Raw genomic sequence first — 21,096 nt, forward strand, 5'->3', positions numbered from 1 at the left:
GTTGTAGGATGGTCACAACTGGGAGTTGAATATCCAGGGGTATCAAACTGTTCGGAGAGACCAACAGGAAGGTAAGGGAGGTGGTATAGGCCTAATATTTAAGGATGATATCAGGGTGGTAGTGAGAGATAATATAGATTCTATGGGAAAAAAAAGGTTGAATCCACTTGGGCGGAAATTAGAAATAGTAAGGAGACATTAATGCTACGACCACTAATAGGCGTAGTCTATAGGCCACCAAATAATAACATCATGGTGGGGCGAGAAATAATCAGAGAAATAAATGATGCATGTTAAAATGGTGTCCCCTAGTACCATGAGGTGCCAAGCCAGTGAGGTCCTGACACATGTGCCACACCATCTCCTTGCTGAGTGGCCGCACATGCTATCTGTCAGCTCTTTGAAGAACAAACGTGTCTTGAACTTCCGGGTCTCTGCCTGTTCTGTACCCTGATCCCCACCCGAGGCTGATGGGCAGCCACCTTCTGTCCCCTGAGCAGCTGGCCTTGCAGTACTCAATCGTCTCCCTCCTCCTCTGCAGCAGCAGCAGTCACAAGAATGATCAGCAGGTCGATTGGCTCCATACCAAATTTCATCTTTGATCTTGGGGGTGGCGGGGGAGAGGGGAAAGAGAGCAAATCCATGAGGTTATTCATCCCAGGATCCATACTCCTTCCCAACAATACATGTCCCAACTGAGAGTGGATGGTAGCAAGCCGCCATCATACCCAATGCCATGCACCACCTTGACGGGATGGTGAACGTCACTGCACCCTTGCCGTGGAAAACAGAGAGCACATGGGTGGCAGTACAGGGATCCCCACTGGGAAGCCTTGAAGCATAGGCATGGGTGCACCCACTCAGATGTGTGGTGCAGTGGCTTCCAGGAATGGCTTGCAGTTCATACAGATGTGTGCGGGGCACCCTTATGACTATTACTGAATGACTTCCCATCAATGGGAGCACAGCAGAGTCCATGCTGTGTGAGGGGCCATTTTAATACCTGCAGAGCTCCCTCGATTGGAGCAGCAGCTGAGAGACCTGATGCATGTTTAGTTAGTGGGGTTACGGGGATGGAACATCAGCTGTCAGCCAGGGAACCTGTGTAGATGACAGATAGAAGGGTGCCATGGCAACGGCAATGGGGTTGGTGGCACACTCATAACACTTGGCAGTTCACTCAGCAGCCAGGGGTGATGCACTCAACACCAGACCCCAGCCTGCACTGATCCTTGAGCTCAATACCCCCAGAACATTACAAACCATCCCCCCACACCCAAAGACCCATGCAAACCCTCCTCCCCCCACACCCCGCCCTGCAACCCAGAGGCTGGTGGTGGTCAGAGAAACATACTTCCTCACTCCCTTTTACTACTGCTGCTCCTGGAACTGATCCCGCCCACATCTGTATGAACTGCAAGCCATTCCTGGAAGCCACTGCACCACCCATCTGAATGGGTGCACCTACGTCTATGCTTCAAGGCTTCCTAATGGGGATCCCTGCACTGCCATCCATATGCTCTCTGTGTCCCCATGGCGAAGGTGCAGTGACGCTTACCATTATGTCAAGGTGGTGCATGGCACTGGGTATGATGGCGGCTTGTCACCATCCACTCTGAGTTGGGACACGTATTGTTGGGAGGCAGTGTGGGTCCTGGGACGAAGAACCTCACAGATTTGCTCTCTTTCCCCTCTCCCCCACCCCACAAAGATCACAGATGAAATTCGGCATGGAGCCAATAGACCTGGATTTAAACTTGTTTTTCTCCCCCGCATGATGTCTCGCCAATGATGTAATTTAGCTAAGTGTGGGGGGACGATTATGTGGGGACCATGTTAATTACATTGAGATGCAGGCAAATTAACGTTTCACCCATTTTGGGCACAATCCTTATCACGCCTGAGAGAATTGTTTTATACAATGGGAACCGGCGGGAAAGTGGGTGCGATTTTTGTTTATGGCTTCTCAAGCAACCTTATGATTCCATTATGCTGATCTACAGGTGGAATGAAGTTCTAAAATCACGGCCTGAATTCCTGGTGAACTGGCTTAGTACAAGAGAAAGGGACATGGAAAATTGAATGTATGAGATGTGAGGGAAAAATAGTGATTATCCAATACGTTATTCAAACAATAGAAGTCTTCCTCCCAGGTCATTGGAATGATATAAATGTTCACATACTGACAATCTGATAGGGGCTGATGAAGTATTATGTCCATCGCATGTTTGTTGTGGGAGTGCCTGAGGGGCAGGTGTAATAGATCAGACATTAGATGTTGATAGAGACCAGCTGCCCAAGGGTGGTTCCTAAGTGTTGTACTGTCCAGAAGGATTGAATACCTGGAAGAATATAACAATACTGGGCTGGCCAAGGAAATCTACTGGAAAGTATAAGAATTGATCGAATGTCCAGGTCAATGAACAAGCAGTGAAAGCCATGGGCTGGGTGAATGGAGTATTTATTACAGGTGTGCACTATCTTCGATTTGGGCATCAACATTTGGCAACCAAAAATAGCTTCTTGATTCTACTTTCATTTGCACAATCCCTGGGTACCCTAAGTGCATCTGTTTTAGCACTTTTCCTTTTATTGAGGGATCGGTGATGGCTCTCATATCCTACATTAAACATCCATCCAACACGGATAACTCCCATCCTCGGGATATATGCGGCTATATCCCTAAGTGGTTCCTACTACTCAGCCTTCCTCTTAGTGCTGGGTTCACCACCTGGCTCATAATTAGATTGTCCCAAGTGCCATTCTGCACCTGGTTAGTGGTTGTTGGAACTTTATCTTTTGGGTGACATTCATTACCTTCGGATTCCAGCTGGGAGCATCTTTATCCTCAGGCAAAGGCAGCCTTGACAGAGCATCCATATTGCCATATTCCTCATACTTGTGGTAACGGATTTCATATGAGCAGGCTGACAAGACGAATTCCATTTGCCAGGAAATGGCAAATGGAATTTAATGTTGGCAAGTGTGAGGTGGTCCACTTTGGTAGGAAGAATGGTAGGAAGGACTATTACTTACGTGGCGAAAAACTGCAGCAGGCGACGGTGCAGAGGGACCTCGGGGTCCTTGTGCATGAGTCGCAAAAACCCAGCTTGCAGGTGCAGCAGGTGGTCAGGAAGGCGAATGGGATGCTGGCCTTCATAGCGAGGGGGATTGAATATAAAAGTAGGGAGGTCTTGCTGCAGCTGTATAGGGCATTGGTGAGGCCGCAGCTGGAGTACTGTGTGCAGTTTTGGGCGCCGCACCTGCGCAAGGATATTTTGGCCCTGGAGGGAGTGCAGAGGAGGTTTACTAGGCTGATACTGGAGTTGAGGGGATTGAGCTATGAGGAGAGGCTGAATAAACTAGGCTTGTACTCGTTAGAGTTTAGAAGAATGAGGGGAGATCTCATTGAGATGTATAAGATGATGAATGGGATGGATAGGATAGAGGTGGAGAGACTCTTCCCGCTCAAAAAAGACAGTAGGACTAGGGGGCACAGCCTCAAGATAAAGGGGAGGCGGTTTAGAACGGAGTTGAGGAGGAACTTCTTCACTCAAAGGGTGGTGAATCTCTGGAATTCTCTGCCCGTTGAAGTGGTGGAGGCTGCCTCGCTAAATATTTTTAAGAAGCGGGTTGATGGGTTCTTGATAAGAGAGGGGATTAAGGGTTATGGGGAGAGGGCGGGAAAGTGGAACTGAGCCACAACAGATCAGCCATGATCTTATTGAATGGCGGGGCAGGCTCGAAGGGCTAGATGGCCTACTCCTGCTCCTATTTCTTATGTTCTTATGTTCTTATGCTCACCTTTGCAATTAAACTGCCGTTTAGATGGCATTCCTGTGTATGGCTCTAAGATGGATGTCAAAGGCCTGTCAGAAGCCTGCCATATAGGAAGTTATAAAATTTCTTGATGTCAAATACAATGCCCAAGCTTCTTTTTCCACCTTAGCATACTTTTCTTCAGCCTTTGTCTACGATATTGATACGAATGTGATGGGGCTTTCACTCTGTTTGGCATAATGTGGAGCAGGACAGCCCTCATCCCACAGGCTGAGGTGTCACATGCAATCTCCAGCAGTGTGGGGTCCATTCATTCCTCAGAATAGACGCAGTCAGCACTTGGTACAAATTTAAGATGTTTACTTTCTTGAATAAAACTTAAAATTAACATTACAGAAGCGAAGGAAGAATTACTGGAGCGAGAAAGAGAGACAGAGAAAGAGACCAGCAAAAGCCAGTCCCAGAATTGAACTGAAAACTCACACTGGGCTGAACTGATTAAATAGATAACTGTTACTACAATATATGAATTCTTATTTGTGTTATTGAAATTGCTGAGCAGCTGTGTGGCCATGAAAGCTTCTGTTTTGGTTTATGAGAAAACCTGGCTTGCAAGTTACTTTCAAAGAATCCAGTCAACTTTCCAAGCTAATCCCAGAATGTCTGCTGAGTTTAAAATGAGACCAAGTTAGCTTTGAAGCTTAACATAGTTAGTTACATAGGCAGAAATATCGTAAAGTTAAGTCTTTTAACTGAAGCAAACCATACGTTGGATCCCACAATCCCTCCTATGATTCTATACAACCATTTTGAATCAAATATATGAAACCTTCAGATGCAGGAATGCTTTGAACAAAGAACAAAGAACAATATAGCACAGGAACAGGCCCTTCAGCCCTCTAAGCCTGCGCCGCTCATGCGCCCAACTAGATCATTCGTTTGTATCCCTCTATTTCCAGTCTGTTTATGTGGCTATCTAGATAAGTCTTAAACGTTCCCAGCGTGTCCACCTCAACCACATTGCTTGGCAGTGCATTCCAGGCCCCCACCACCCTCTGTGTAAAATATGTCCCCCTGACATCTGTGTTGAACCTTGCCCCCGCTCACCTTGAACTTGTGACCCCTTGTGTTCGTCACCTCCGACCTGGGAAAAAATTCTTTCCCTGGCTGAGTTGCCTAGCTCACAGATTCACAGTTCAGAATAAGGGGTCGAACACTTAGGAGTGAAATGAGAAATTTCTTCCTCAAGGAGGTGTGTGGATCTTTGGAATTGTTGAACTAGAGGGCTCTGAATGTTCAGTGCTTTAGTATGTTCAATACAAAGCTGAATAGATTTTTAGGTGCTAAGTGATATGGGAATAGTGTGGGAAGGTGGAGTTGGAATCAAAGATCACCCATGATCTTACTGAGTGACAAAGCAGTCTTGATGGACCAAATGGCCTCCTGCACCTCTTATTTCTTATGTTGTTATGTTTCATGTAATGAGAGATCGATGTGCGGATGTAGCAAGTTTGTGAAAATCATGAGAAGATTCAGAGCAGGGTGCAGTTTTGGCAAAGGTAACAATAGAGCTGCACAAATTGACCAGCAACTAATGATAATTCGTGATTTAAGGGGTATCTCTTCCTTTCTGTGAGGCAATTGATAGTTTAATCAAGGCAAGAATTGCTCATCTGCTGTTATTAGCTCAGCAAAATTGGCCCATTATGGCAGTTGGAATAAATATATTCTCATGGAGTTCCAGTAGGGAAAGATGCTGATTTGCTTTGGAAAAAAAATGTTGATTTGCATCTTAGTAATCAGTACTTCTCCAGTAGATATCTGATGTGAATCATAAGGGTCAATCTACATTGGTAATCAAGAAGAGCATGAACAACAATATAAAGTAAGACGATTCAGCATTGTTCACTAACAAAATTATCATTTCTTGTTAATTCTATGAATTGGATTTATTATTATTTGTACAGCATATGCCTTTTGGGTAAATGGAATTGCAACAATCTGCCGTGTCCAGGCCGATGTTCTATTGAAGGGGGTTCATTCATCACCACGTTTGATTCAAAGCAGTACCGTTTCCATGGAGCCTGCACCTACCTGCTTGTCAAAGTAAGAATTTCTCTTTCAAACAGTACTGTTGTACTCCACTGATATTTGGCAAGATTTTCCAAAAGAAACTAAGTGCCCAATGGGTGGGAATACAGGACATTTTCCCACCTGTCTTTTCAGCGAACCTGGTTTAACGAATTTCTGGTAGTCTATGCACCTGTCAGAGGCTGTCAGAGAATTTATGTTTGTGGCTATGGGGGTAGCGGGGAGATAATCCCGCTCGAAAAGCCAGCATCAGCATGCTGAGGGGGCCAGTGAGCATGCGTGGATCTCTCATTATACTGGGAGGTCAGCTGACAATCAAATGGCCCCCAACACCCCATCCCAACGGCCGGCCTCCTGATGGTCGGGCCTAACCTTTAACCCCAAATCCACCATCACCCCCCACCCCACATGCAGAGATTCTCTCCCCTCCTTCCCCCCACCCGGTCTGGCTCCACACGCATCTGGCCCATCCCTTTGGCACTGTCCACTGGGCACTGCCAGAGTGGCCCAGTGGGCAATGCCAGGCTGCCTAGTGGGCAGTGCAAGGGTGCCAGGTTGGCACTGTCTAAGGGGTACCCCCCACCCCCAATCTTCTGCGAGGCCTCAATGGCCTCTGGTCCTACCAGCAAGGCCATCATGCCTGATCCCAGTTGATGGGGGACCATACGTGATCCATATGTGATCTCTGCTGGTGTAGACCTCTGAAAGTGGATCAGAAACATTAGCAAGCACGTTTGATTGCGTCCCAAGCTCGCTAAATAGATGCAGAGCAGTCTCTGAATGTAGTGATCAGTTTTGTGCTGTTCTCATAATAGCATCCTACCATTTTGTGACACAGTTGAATCAGTCAAAAATTAAATTAAAGTACTGGAATTATTCATTAAGTTAGCGTTTGTGGAGAGAAAAACTATGCCTTTTGTGTTTGCAGACCTTATTTCTTTGAGCTTCCGAATGTTGTATTTTTCCTTCTTACTTCAGAACATTAAGGTTAGATAAAATTATAACTTAATATGCTTTTGGGTTGAAGTATATTCTCTATTGACAAGGTAGATCAAAAGAATTTTTTTCCCTGGCCTGAGGCATTTAGTTTTCAGGTTCACAGTCTCAGAATAAACAGTTGACCATTTAGGAGTGAAATGAGGAAACTTTTCTGCCTTTGAATCTTTAGAATTATAATTTTTTAACAAATAGTTAAATGGTGCTAGTTTATAGTAACTTCAGCAACAAAACCCAGGGAAACATTGGAAAAATGGCAAAAACTCCCAGGTCATCACAGCTGAACAGGTGAACCCTCATGGAAATTCACCTACTGGGTACTTTACTCAAAACCATAACCATAATCCCTTTGAATATTTATTTCCTTAATAAAGTACTCTCACTTCTCCCCTTCCTCTTGCTTTCAGTGGATGGTGGTATTTGATCCTTGTTTCAAGATCTGATTGTCACTTGTGACTCAGAATATTTTGAATTTAACCAAAGAAAAGATTAAGTTTAGTTGCAGACCCGATTGAAATCTTCCAGATAGTAACAATTTCTTCAATCACAAACACTCTAATTAGATTCCTGAACAGAAGCAGTGAGGAGGACCAAGGGGAAAATTTGGTTTTCTAAAAAATTCATTCATGGAATGTGGGCATCACTAGTTAGGCCAGCATTTATTGCACAACTTTAATTGCTTTCAGAAGGTGATGATGAGCTACTTTTTTGAACTCCTACAGAGCATTTGGTTATTAATATTAATATTAATTGATGTTGTTTATATATTAATAGCATTATATTAACATTATATAAATAATGTTATTAATATTTGTAGCTCAAGATACCTACCAATGTAGAATCATAGAATCCCTACAGTGCAGAAGGAGGTCATTTGGCCCATCAAATCTGCATCGACTCTCTGACAGAGTATCTTATCCCTGCCCTGTCTTCCCCTCTTTTCCCCATAATCACACTCATTTTCCTCATAATCCCACTCCAGATCATCTATATAAATGGTAAATAGCTGAGGCCCCAGCACCAATCCCTGCGGCACTCCACTAGTCACCAACTGCCAATCAGAATAGCACCCATTGATACCAACTCTCTGCTTGTTACAGTATGGATCCTGTCTTGTTGCAGTATGGACACACACAAAGCCAGATTGGTAGCATGGAAGCAGAAATAAGCCATTCAATAATACCTTCTGCTTGCTTTGCCATTCAATTAGATTGTAATCTCGGCTACAAATCCTTCAAAATTTCAAAACCTAACAAAAAACTATTATTCTAATTCAAAAACATCCACAGCCTTATGGGGAATGAATTCCAGATCCCTTTGTGTGAAAAAGTGCTTCTTGATTTTATGTGACTATAGTTCAAGGTTATGTACCCACACTTTGGATTCCTCCATTAGAATATATAGTTTATCTGCATCTAACCGATGAAATCTTTTTAACATTTTAACACCTTAAGACCATCCCTCAAATGATACTCAAAAATACAAGCCATGTTAATGCAACTTGTCCACATAATTTAACCTTCTAATCTAGTATAGTTCTAGTTGATCTGTGCTACATATGCTCCAAGGCCAGAATATCTTTTCTGAACTGTGGTGCTCAGAGCTGAAAGCAGTGATCCAGGTAGGGGAACCTGCCCAACATTGAAGGAACAGAGAACTTCGTCTTGGTTGACCATGATGATGATGATGATGATTAACTATTTAACAGGCTGAGGGATCATGAAATAAAACTGAATAAAAATAGCAATTGTGTTGCTAAGCATATTATTTAATTAGAGGATGGGACAACTTGGAAATGAAGATACAGTTTGTATGCTTGAGATTTATAAAATGGTCTAGATGTACTTAATAAGTACTTAGTTTTTAACTGAAAGAATGTTCCAAGGAATATACAATGAGGGCATGGAACCAGTAGATTTAAGGTTGAAATTAGAGAAAAGTATTTAAAAGTGAGGCTAAGCGTGAGTTTCACTTTTACTATCAGGCAGAAAATGAGCAAATAGAGATTGACCATCCTTTCTACACTTCAAAATGAAAAAAATAGATGAAGTGTAAATGGGCAACTGGTCTGCCATAATCTAGCAAGAAGAATGACAATTATCCTCCAAAAGTAGAAAAGTCAGTGAGCCCTGATAATAAGCACTTGAGTGAGGAATTTGGTGAGAAAGATCAACCAAGATTCTCCAACGATCATCAATTCAAAGGACAGTTCTCCTTTTTCAGTTGTAGAAGTGTGCCTAAATTGCAGTTGGAGAGTAAAGGAACATTGAGAACTGGTCTGTTCTGTCTTCCTAACTTCATCCACCGTTTTAGTTTACTATGTTTAATGGCACCAGATGAAAATGCAGCAACAATTTCCATTGGCCCTCTCAATGGCACCATTTATCTGAATCAATTCTGTAATTCTAATGGTATAAAAGCACTATAACAAATTATTGAAGGCAATGTAATAAATAAGCTGCAAAGAGTTTATAGTAGAAGTATTTAAGTTAATTTCATTAATAATTTTCTGTATGATAGCTTATAATGAACATATGTTGGAGAGGAAACCTCAATTTAAATAATTTTGTTCATCTGATCATGAGTTATGAGTTGATTTTTTTTGTGCTGCAGAGTGTTAAGATGCTAGACGATGGCACCATTGAAGCAGTTTTTAATAAATGCGGTGTTAGATATTCAGAAACACAGCTAACAAGTATAATCTATGCTACCAATCAGGTAAGGGCCATATACTTTCTATCCACTTATTGCAATCCCATTAATACCATGTGCCTCATTGTTATCAACAAGCTTCCAATGCATCTTATTAAATGCCTCTTAAAATTCATGCATGTACCTAATAATTTTGTTTATTAATATATGTAGTTTGGATTTATTGACTGGTAATGCTACCAAAGTGATTACAATTCTGACACTTAAAATTACATCATATTTCAAGACAAATTGCTGGTATTAAGTACATAGGCCTGGATTTTTATTTTCAAACTGAAAATCGTAAGTTGGGCCATTTCCTGATTCTAACTACTGCCATGCAGTGCCCGCCCATGCAATTTTCATCATGCAGTGGCAGAGGCAGGCTAGAATTGGTGCTGCTTCATTCTGATCCTTTTCCCTTAGCTCAAACTGAAGTCTCTGTTGATCTTCATACTCCTTTCTTCTAGTCCTTTGCTCCAATTCATCAAATATTCGGTCATCTTCTCATCATCTCTACTATATAACTCAATATTGTCTACAGACATCACTGAACGTAATTCTTCCTGTCTCATTTGTTCAATTAGAAAATTCATGAAAATCAGGAAGAGAAAGGGCTCAATGACGATCCTTGTTGCAGTCCAACTTTGATTTCAAAACTCTCGCTATCCCTCATACTGAAACTTATTCTTCTCTGGCACTTCCTGTCTTCTAATAGTCATATATACTGTAAATAGTCTCACAACACCAGGTTGCTCTCCAACAAGTTTATTTGGTAGCACGAGCTTTTGGAGTGCTGTTCCTTTATCAGGGTGAGGGCAGAATTTGTTTCACAAACAGGTCATATATAGACACAAACCCAATTATAAGATAATGGTTGGAATGCAGGTAATCAAGTCTTTACAGGTATAGACAATGCGAGTGGAGAGAGGATTAAGCACAAGTTAAAGAAATGTGAATTGTTTCAAATCAGGACAGTTAGTGAGATTTTGCAAGTCCAGGCAAGTCATGGGGGTTACAGATAGTGTGATATGAACCCAGAATCCTAGTTGAGGCTGTCCTCATGTGTGTGGAACTTGGCTATCTGTCACTGCTTGGTAATTTTGTGTTGTTATGTGTCGTGAAGGCTGCCTTGAAGAACGCTCATCCAAAGATCAGAGGCTGAATGTCCTTGACTGCTGAAGTGTTCTCCGACAGGAAGGGAACACTCCTGCCTGGTGATTGTCGAACAGTGCTCATTCATCCATTATCGTAGCGCCTGCATTGTCTTGCCAATGTACCATACCTCGAGACATCCTTTTCTGCAGAGTATTAGGTAGACAACATTGGTCAAGTTGTAAGAGTATGTACGTGTACCTAGCGGGTGGTTTCTCACATGAGATGATGTATCCATAACGATGATCTGGCACGTCTTGAAGAGGTTGCTGTGGTAGCGTTGTGTGGTGACATGGTCACTGTTCTCCTGAAGGCTGGGTAGTTTGCTGCATACAATGGTCTATTTGCACAGTTATTTGAAGGCAAGAAGTGGGGGTGTGGGGGTGACCTTGGCAAGATGTTTGTCTTCATCGAAGACATGTTGAAGGCTCCGGAGAAGATCTCGTAGCTTCTCCACTCCGGGGAAGTACAGGATGATGAAAGGTTCTCTGCTGTGTCCCATGTTTCTCTTCTGAGGGGATTGTTGTGATTTTTTGCTGTGGCACATTGGAACTGTTGATCGTTGAGTCGAGCGGCAAATCCTGTTCTTACAAGGGTGTCTTTCAGCATCTGTAGGTCTCTGTTGAGATCCTCCTCATCTGAGCAAACCCTATGTATACAGAGGGCTTGTCCATAGGAGATCACTTCTTTAGTGTGTTTAGAGTGGAAGCTGGAGAAGTGGAGCTACGTGAGATTATCTGTGGACTTATCTGTAGGAGAGTAGTCCATGGTGAATCTGATGGTGGGATGGAACTTGTTGATATCATCATATAGTTGTTTCAGGCATTGTTCACCATGAGCCCAAGGAAGAAAATGTCATCAATGTATCTGGTGTACAGTGTCGGTTGAAGGTCCTGTACGGTGAAGAAGTCTTGTTTAAACCTGTGCATAAAGATGTTGGCATATTGAGGTGCGAATTTGGGTGCCACGGCTGTCCCATTTGTCTGTATGAAGAACTCGTTGTTGAATGTGAAGACATTGTGGTCCAGAATGAAGCAAATGAGTTGTAGACTTGCATCTGGAGACTGGCAGTTTTTGGCATTGAATACTGAGGCAGTTGCAGCAATGCAGTTTTTGTGCGGTTTGCTGGTGTAGAGCACCGAGACATCCACTGTGACGAGGAGTGTTCTGGTTCAACTTTCTGTAGGAAGTCTGTAGTGTCACAACAGAAACTGGGACTTCTTTGTACAATGGGTTTCAGGATGCCCTCAATGTAGCCAGAGAGGTTCTCACACAGAATCCCTTTGCTTGATACAATGGGACGGCCGGATGTGTTGGCCTTGTGTATCTTCAGGGGGCAGAAGAGATCTCCAATGCAGTGAGTAAGTGGGATGAGAGCATGGAGGGTGCTCTGAAGGTCCGGATCAAAGGTCTTGATCAGTCTTTTGATTGATGGGTATGTTCTTCGGTTGGATCAGTGGGTAACTGTAGAGTTCCTGGTTGTTCAGTTGTCGGTACACTTCTTTCCAGTAACCTGTTCTGTTCAGTATGACGATGGCTCTTCCTTTGTCTGCCGGTTTTACAACAATGTTGCGGTTGGTCTTGAGAGTGTGGATGGAGTTGCATTGTGCTTGGGTGATGTTCAGGGCTGCCTTGTGAGTGCAGCTAATGAATCTGGTATTGACGAACCTCCTGATGACTCAGGCATACATGACAAGTCGAGTGTGGCGACCTTCCTGAGGAGTCCAATTTGACTCTTTCCTCTTCAGTTGCTGCACTGCAGATCTCTGTTGGCTTTTTTAGTCCATCGGCTGTCTCATTGGGTTCACTGTTGGCCTCTTGGGGTTTGTGGAAAATTCTCAGAGCCTCATTTGCCTGATGATTTCCTCTGACTCCACTTTGAGATTGATGACTCCATTTTGATGATGGGGCAGAAATTGAGCCCTCAGCTGAGAACTTCGATTTTGTCTCGTTGAAGGGTGTGGTCCGACAAGTTGACAATGACTTCCTGCAGTGGTACTGTTTTCTACTGAGGTACCGGGGGAGGTTTGGTTGCTGTTGGTGGTGATGCTGAGTTTCTCAAGTTTCCTGTTCTTTGTGTCCATGAAGGTGGCATAGTTCTGTTGTCTCATCTGCTTGGCAGTGTCTCACAGCTGTTCTGTGCCCTGAGTGCAAGCTGAGAATATAGACTCCAGCTTGGTTTCCAGGTTTCAGTGTCTGCTGCAGAGCTGGTGAGTGAGGTGGTTGAGGATATGAGTTAAGTGTGACGGCAAAGTCTCTCAGTGTAGTCTTTAGGTTGACCTGAGTGGGTTTGTGATCTGCAGTTCTTTCAGTATCTTGTCTGCTATTTTGCATCTTTGTAGAAACTTGATGTCTGTGTTGATATGCGCGATCTGCTTGGAGATCCCCTCCACTTTGAGCCAGTTGTGCTCCGAAAGCTCATGCTACCAAATAATCCTGTTGGACTTTAACCTGGTGTTGTGAGACAACTTACTGTGCCTATCCCAGTCCAATGCCAGCATCTCCACATCATATATACATGGCAGCGTGGCAGCGCTCTGAAAGCTCATGATTCCAAACAAACCTGTTGGTCTTTAACCTAGTGTTGTAAGACTACTTACTGTGCCCACCCCAGTCCAATGCCAGTATCTCTACCTCATGACTTCTCAGGGATTCCATGGATTTTAGTACATTTCCAGACTTGCTACTTAGGCATCCACTCATTCAGTCATAAGCCTTCCTAAATCGATGAATACAAATCTCATGATATTTCTCCAACATTTGTCTAAAAATGAAAATGTCATCAGTGTTACCTCTTCTGCGCATTATCTAAACTGATCTTCGTAGACTTCCATTACTTTTCTCCTTCAACATTTTTTTGAAATCTTGAATGTTGGAACCAAAATGATTTGCCTCCATGATCTTGGATAGTTGGATAGCTTGTTGAGGGTATGGACTCCATATTCATCGAAGCAAGTTCATACTTCTGCTGGTATCTCATTTGGTCCCATTGGTTTGCCACTTTCTGCTCCTTTTAGTGTTGTTCTAACTTCTTCCATTTTGATACAAATATAAAAATTCCCAATTTATTCAGTGAAGCCTTCTTTTGCACTAAACAGTCATTTTACCAAATGTTCTGATTGCTAAACCCCAGGTCAGCTATATATTTGAAAATGATACAGTGAAGTTTACTTATTTGTAGAAATTGCAGATTGTCACTCACAGGTCAGGAACCTTGAAATTTGACTTGATTGTAACCAACTTTGTAAGGTTAAAACTTAATTTTTAAATAGAGCTCAATGTTCCAACATACAAGGTGGGATTTTATGGCCTCGCTCGAGTGGACATTTCCATTGTCTGCCCTTTGCCCCTTCAGTTCTGTGGCAGGCGGAGCAGTAGAATTCCGGTGACAATCTCTTAACCATCAATAGAAAGTAAATGATAATTCATCGTTCCTTCTGATCATTGAAAAGTTTTAGTGACACTTGGAGAACAATGATCAAACTCCTCCATCTGTTTGAATATCTACAGTACAGTAACTTCCTGTATTCACAGGTGACGTGAACATGCATTAGAGTTGTGACAATAGTTTTCATTTATTGTGAAATAAGCTGTTGTTGTATGTCCAGAGCATAAGATAATCATAGAATATATTTAATGATTCTGTTGTTCAAATGGAGTGGTGGATGATTCAGGCAGGAGTGGGAATCCTTGTTCTGCTATGAGGAAAAATTTCAAGTGCAAAATGCTGTTTGACCTGCTGAGTGGTGACAGTTTTTACTGTTTTTGATTCAGATTTTTAGCATCTGCAGTATTTTGCTGTATGTATACCTTTGTAACATCTGACAATAATACTCATCCTTAAATCTCATTTGTATAATTAATAAAATAGCTTTATTCTTTTGTTTGTTCATTTTATGAGTTGGATTTTCAGCTTGCCATTTGGAAGTAAAACTGTCATTGCAGATTGGTTGCCTAGAAATTATATGCTTTTCATTTTCTTGAAAATTGAACTCAGCAGTTTCTTTAGTAGTCAGAATACCAGTTTCACATCTGTAAGACAAGTTGAGCATTTTGTGTCTGATCATTTTAATGTCTGTAGTTTTATCTGGCTTGGCTTTGGTAATGTATATTGATGAGGTGTAGCTGAACAATTATGAGAAGTGTTAACTTGGCATTCAGTTTGTCCTGTGATAATTCACTTGGTGACAACATTCAGTTGCTTTCAGATATATCAATTGAAGGTAGTTACCAAATTAATGTTATCTGACTGTTTTATTCTTTTCCACAGACAAAAATCATAATTTCAATGCAAGACACAATAGAAGTCAACAATAAAATCATGAAGTTACCCTATGAAGATGGTAAAGTAATCTTTGTGTTTAAACTCTTTGAAGTCTTACTGAACTTCATTTTGTGCACATTTACTAAACTGATCATGGGGATCTAATTTTGGATAAAGCCCATTTTTCTATGCATTGGATGCAATGACTGAGGCCATTCCTCCTAGTTCTAATTTTATCCACCAGTGGAAACAACTTCCCTGCTTCTATCTTATCTGTTCCCTTCATAATTTTTTACATTTGTATATGATTCCGTCCCCCCACCTCAATCCTTCTAGATTCCAATGAGTATAATCTCAGATAACTCAATCTCTCCTCATAACTTACCCTGTCAACCCCGGAATCAACTGAGTGAATCTCCTCTGCACCCCCTTCAGTGCCAGTATATCCTTTCTCAAGTAAGGAGACCAAAACTGTACATAGTACTCCAGGTGTAGCCTCACCAGCACCTTATACAGCTGCAACATAATATTGTCTTTAAACTCCATCCCTCTAGCAACGAAGGATAAAATTCCATTTGCCTTCTTACTTATGTGCTGCACCCGCAAACCAACTTTTTGCGATTCATGCACAAGGACACCCAGGTCCCTCTGCACAGCAGCATGCTGTAATTCTTTACCATTTAAGTAGTAGTCCAATTTGCTGTTATACCTACCAAAATGGATGACTTCATACTTACCAACATTGTACTTGCCAGACACTTGCCCAATGACTCAAATGATCCATAACCCACTGCAGACTTTCAGTGTCTTCTGTACACTTTGCTGCATCACTCATCTTAATGCCATCTGTGAACTTTGACACTCTACACCACTTGGTCCCCAACTCCAAATCATCTGTGTAAATTGTAACAATTGCAACCCCAACACTGATCCCTGAGGCACATCACTAGTCACTGATTGCCAGCCAGAAACAACACCCACTCTTGGCTTTCTTTTAGATAACCAACTCTCTAACCATGCTGATACATTACCCGCACCACCATGCACCTTTATCTTATGCAGCAGTCTTTGGTGCAGCACCTTGTTGAATGCCTTCTGGAAATCCAAATACACCACATCCACTGGTTCCCAGTCTTGCATCCTATCTATGTCTCACTGCAACTTCTGACGTCCCTCCAAACTATCCACAACACCACCAACTTTCATGTCGTCGGTGAACTTACTAACCCATCCCTCCACTTCCTCATCCAGGTCATTTATGAAAATGACAAACAGCAAGAGTCCTAGAACAGATCCCTGGGGCACTCCACTGGTGACCGACCTCCATGCAGAAAAAGACCCATCTACAACCACTCTCTGCCTTCTGCAGGCAAGCCAGTTCTGGATCCACAAGGCAACAGCCCCTTGGATCCCATGCCCTCTCACCTTTTCAAGAAGTTTTGTATGCAGGACCTTATCAAACGCCTTGCTGAAGTCCATGTAAACTACATCCACCGCTCTTCCTTCATCAATGTGTTCAGTCACATTTTCAAAGAACTCAACTAGGCTCGACGACCTGCCCTTGACAAAACCATGCTGACTATTTCTGATCATACTAAATCTCTCTAAATGTTCATAAATCCTGTCCCTCAGAACCCTTTCCATCAACTTACCAACCACTGAGGTCATACTCACCAGTCGGTAATTTCTCGGGCTATCCCTGTTCCCTTTCTTGAAAAAAGGAACCACATCCGCAATCCTCCAATCCTCCGGAACCTCTCCCATCTCCATCGATGACGCAAGGAACATCGCCAGAACTTGTAACTTGTGTGGTTTCTGAGAGAGTAGAATGGGTAATAGTAGGTGGATTAATATGCAGTGTCTGTCTCATCCCAGTAAGTCCAAAATGGTCTCGTGTTTGTGTACATGATGAATCAAATCATGCCATCCTTCAATAATGCTTTCCAAAGTTTCTGCAGTATGGGATCTTTTATCAGTTCTTACTGTTGCTGTTGGCATTTCTGTTATGCAAATTGTACCATGTTAATTAACAAATATGCATTCCCCTGCAAGTGTTGTTATGAACAATGTATCAATTTAAGTTGAATCTGTATATATAAATTTGTGTTACGAAATGTAAACATTGTTTCAGTTTCATTTAGGTCTGTGTATGAACCTTGGGTGTGTAGGTGTCTGGATAATGTGGTGACAAAAAGGTCAACATAATTTAGGTTTGTTATGTGTGCGTGTGCATTTTTAATAAGGTCTTGCAACCCCTGTAGTTAGAGATGAGTTGAAAGTTTAGTGATTCTAAAAACAAAGCACAAAGTAGAAAAACTTTACTGTCACCTCGTAACAGTGACACAAGGACACAACCACAGGAAAGATGGGAGTTGAGAGAAGTATGTTCAGAACGTGCATCAGAGACAGAAGAGAAAGGGATTGTGCGCTCTTTGAAGAAAGACTGCATGGTTAGTGGGACAGCAATTAACAGAATCGTCAGTTATGGGACTCCTTAAAGTCATCAGTTTAACAGAGGGACTACCAGTTGACTAATTTTAAAGTACTCATTTGCTGTGCAGTTGAGTTTAGAGTTTGATTTTTTTTGGCGAATTTATAATGGTCTTAGCAACAGCGCTGACTTTCAGAGTTCAGAACAATGCAAGCAAGCATTAAAAATGTTGTCAACACAACACCCTTCAGTGTGTTATGAATGTCATGAGTGTTCTTTATGTTCACTTTCTCTGTTTGCTCTATTTATTTTATTTTTTACTTGGTTGGCAGATATCATTTCAAAGCTGGTGTTTCCCTTCTCCAGAATTTAGAATAAAAGAAAGAATTATTTGTGTGTGTATATATATCTATATATACTTATACACTTATCCAGGTTTTTTTATTCTACACTTTAATGGACTGAAAATTATGAAATACCAAGTCATCCTCTTAATTTTTTGATTTATTTTTCACTAACATGATGGTTGCTGGGGCAACTCTACATTTTCAGTATTTTCTCACTTTTGCTAATCAAAGAGCAAAGAAAGAAAGCATTAGAATGACTGGGACAGTTGACTTTTTTGTTGCTGAAAGTAAGTTGCTCCAGAAAATGTTGGGCACTTTAATGCATGAAAGAATTTCAAAGTTGCACTGAAATAGCACCAGTCTCTTTTGCAAAATACTCATGATAGCATTAAAGGAATAAATTTGACAGTACTTTCTATCAAGTGAAATGTAAGTGATCCTGTTTCAATTCTGCACATTAATTTTGATCTAGCCTTATGATATTCATTTTACAATGAATTTATTGAATATATGATCAATTTTATTTTTGTAGGGAACATTGCAATTTACAGGCAGTCTTCCAGCAACATTCAGGTAAAATCCATTTTTGGCCTGGAGATGCAAGTTCAAACCTATCCAGTTTTACAGTTGTACATCATTGTTGATGAAAGCTTTGCGACAACCACTCACGGTAAGCAGCATTAATTTGCTTTGCTGAACTCTTTGTTCATGAGTCTGTAAATTATGCTGTTGCATGTTATGAATATTTTAAGACAAATGCTTAATTTGTGACAGTTAAATCTGTCAGCCTAATGAGGCTGTCAACTCTGAATAGTAATGGTGACTAGAAAATGGTCCTTCACTGGAGCTCAGATCTGGATGAAGGCAGAGGCAAAGTACAAAAGTTTTGCTGAACGGGGTTGCAGGAGGCACAAATACCTGTACTAAGAAGCTATCATAAGAGATGATGCTGCTTAGTCGGTGGAGTTGGGTGGGAAGGGAGGAGTAAGGGGCATTGGCTTGGGGCAGAGGAAGAAATTCTGTCCAATGGGAGGAAAGCATGGACACAAAGTAGAAATGCTGCTTAGTAGGAATGTAGGCCGGAATTCTGTCAAAAAATTTCTAAGTTCCCAACATGCGGGAAAACGGGAGTAAATCCCACCTATTTTGTTGGTGTGATTTCCAAAATGAATCTCCAACACTCTGTGCAGAGGATTCCCTCTGAAAAGTGATGGATGAAAAATTCATTGTTATTGCAATGCATTTTTCAGCACTCTGGATAGCAACTGGAAGGAGAGGATGAGCTAATAAATGATTTCCTTAATTTAAGGGAAATGAGAACACACTATTGGCACAGAAGAACTAATCAGGTTTAGATCACATGGTTTAACACCAGGCAGGAATAGAAACTGAGACCTTGTAATATTTACAAGTTGATAGCACATCATTTACACACCATTGGGGAAAAATGCATGAATAATTTTTAGCGGAATTAGCCACATCCTGAAATGCAGTTGTTTAAAGTAGGAAAATAAGTTGGTAGAATGCAAACTTCTTTATTTGTTTACCATTGTAAAAGTTGTGATCTGTTTGTGATATTAATTCTTGCTGTTATGAATTTCATTCTCTTTCAGGACTCTGTGGCAATTTTGATGGTGTCTCTCAAAATGATTTCAGGAGCAGTATGGGAATTCAGGAAGGAACGGCCAGTAGTTTTGTAGATTCCTGGAGAGTTATTGAACACTGTCAAGCTGCTCAAGATAAAGATTGTGACCCATGCTCATTAAGCCAATCAAATAGTAAGTAGCAAATATTAATATGAGAAAATTAAAACACACACCCTATGTTGACATGTTTGCTGCCATTGCCCAATATTGTGGATTTTTAGCTGTAACTAATACCTATTTTACAGTTCAAGTATCACACAGTCACCATGACTAGTTTTGAAGATTTACATTATTCTGAATTGCCTAACTGTGGAGATCTGAACATTATTAACTCCTAAGCTCCATCCTCCATAAGCATAATAAAAAGCATGGTACATCATCAACCTCATTGCTCCTTTCTTTTTACTTTTAATGAATCTATTAAAGTGATATGTTGGCACAGTGGTTAGCACTACTACCTCACAGCGCCAGGGACCTGGTATTAATTCTGGCTTGGAGGCATTGTGTGGAATCTGTATATTCTCCCTGTTTGCTTGGGCTTCCTCTGAGTGCTCTGATTTCCTCCCAAACTCCAAAGATGTATTGGTTGGTTGATTGGCCATGCTAAATTGTCACTTAATATGAGGGAACTAGCAGGATAAATACGTGGGGTTATGTGGATAGGGCCTGGGTGGGATTGTTGTCGCTGCAAGCCTGAACGACCTACTGCACTGTAAAGATTCAATGATTCTATGAAAATAATTCCTTGAAATTTTTACAAAAAACTAAAGGAAGATCGGTAAGTTTCTAATTATAAATGGTCAGGGCATTAAGAATTTAGTAGATTTGAACTTTATTGAAACATTTTCACACCAATGCATCATCTTGGTATTATAAGAGGTTACATTCATTGTCCAGTAGTGTGTGTTCATATTTTTAAATTTATTTTCAGGATTTGGGGAGCACTAATTTGCTGCATTAATTACCTATCCCTGGTTGCCTTGAGAAGGTGATCCTGTGCCTTCCCTTTGAACCATTGCTGTTCAAATAATGATGTGGTCCTACAATTTTAGGGAATTCCTGGATAGGGAGCTAGCAAATGTGAAGAAGTGACAAAGTACGCTTGGGAGGATGGCTGACTTGGAGAGGAACATGGTGTTCTCATGCTCTTTGTTCCTTTTGTTTTTCCTGGTGATAGAGCTGACAGTAGTGGAAAATGCTGTTAAAGTAAGCTTGGCATGATCCTGCAATACACTTTGCAAACCAAATGTACTACAGCCTCACTGCACTGGTGGTGTGGGGACAGCTATTGAATTCAGTGGCATGGGTGCTGATCAAACAAATAGCTCTGTCCTAAATAATGTTCAGACTCTTAATAGTTGAAAGTATCTCTGAAATGATACATTAAAGATTATGGGGAGATGGTTGATCCTTTTCATGTTTGTTTTATTTATTTTTTCACGGTGTGTGAACGAAGCTGGTTAGGTAGACTATTTATTGGGCATTTATTACCCATCCCTATTTGCCTTTCTGGAGGTTTTACTCTGAAGGATGTGCTGTCTTCTTGGCACATCCAGTATTATTAGGGTAGGAGTTTCAGAATTTTGGACGATGATATATATCGAAGTCAAGATGGTGTGTGACTTGGAGGGGAACTTGCAGGTGGCTGGTAGAATTAATTAATGTGTTGCCTATTCCTAGAATGTCACTAATGAA

The 21,096-nt window shown here is 41.5% G+C and overlaps 1 protein-coding gene across 1 annotated transcript in view; it reads left to right on the plus strand.

Moving 5' to 3' along the window:
* The window catches only part of LOC145344349 (mucin-6-like), a 185,967-nt gene that overhangs the window by 39,961 nt on the left and 124,910 nt on the right, over positions 1-21,096 (plus strand). Inside the window, exons 10-15 of the mRNA XM_080191478.1 lie at positions 5,748-5,886; positions 9,481-9,585; positions 14,984-15,056; positions 18,288-18,425; positions 19,369-19,533; positions 20,579-20,607. Coding sequence (XP_080047604.1) covers positions 5,748-5,886; positions 9,481-9,585; positions 14,984-15,056; positions 18,288-18,425; positions 19,369-19,533; positions 20,579-20,607 — 649 coding nt within the window. The remainder of the gene's footprint in view (positions 1-5,747; positions 5,887-9,480; positions 9,586-14,983; positions 15,057-18,287; positions 18,426-19,368; positions 19,534-20,578; positions 20,608-21,096) is intronic.

The sequence above is a fragment of the Carcharhinus amblyrhynchos genome, chromosome 6 (genome assembly GCF_965287045.1).
Source record: "Carcharhinus amblyrhynchos chromosome 6, sCarAmb.v2.hapA, whole genome shotgun sequence".
NCBI classification, from domain to species: Eukaryota; Metazoa; Chordata; class Chondrichthyes; order Carcharhiniformes; family Carcharhinidae; genus Carcharhinus; species Carcharhinus amblyrhynchos.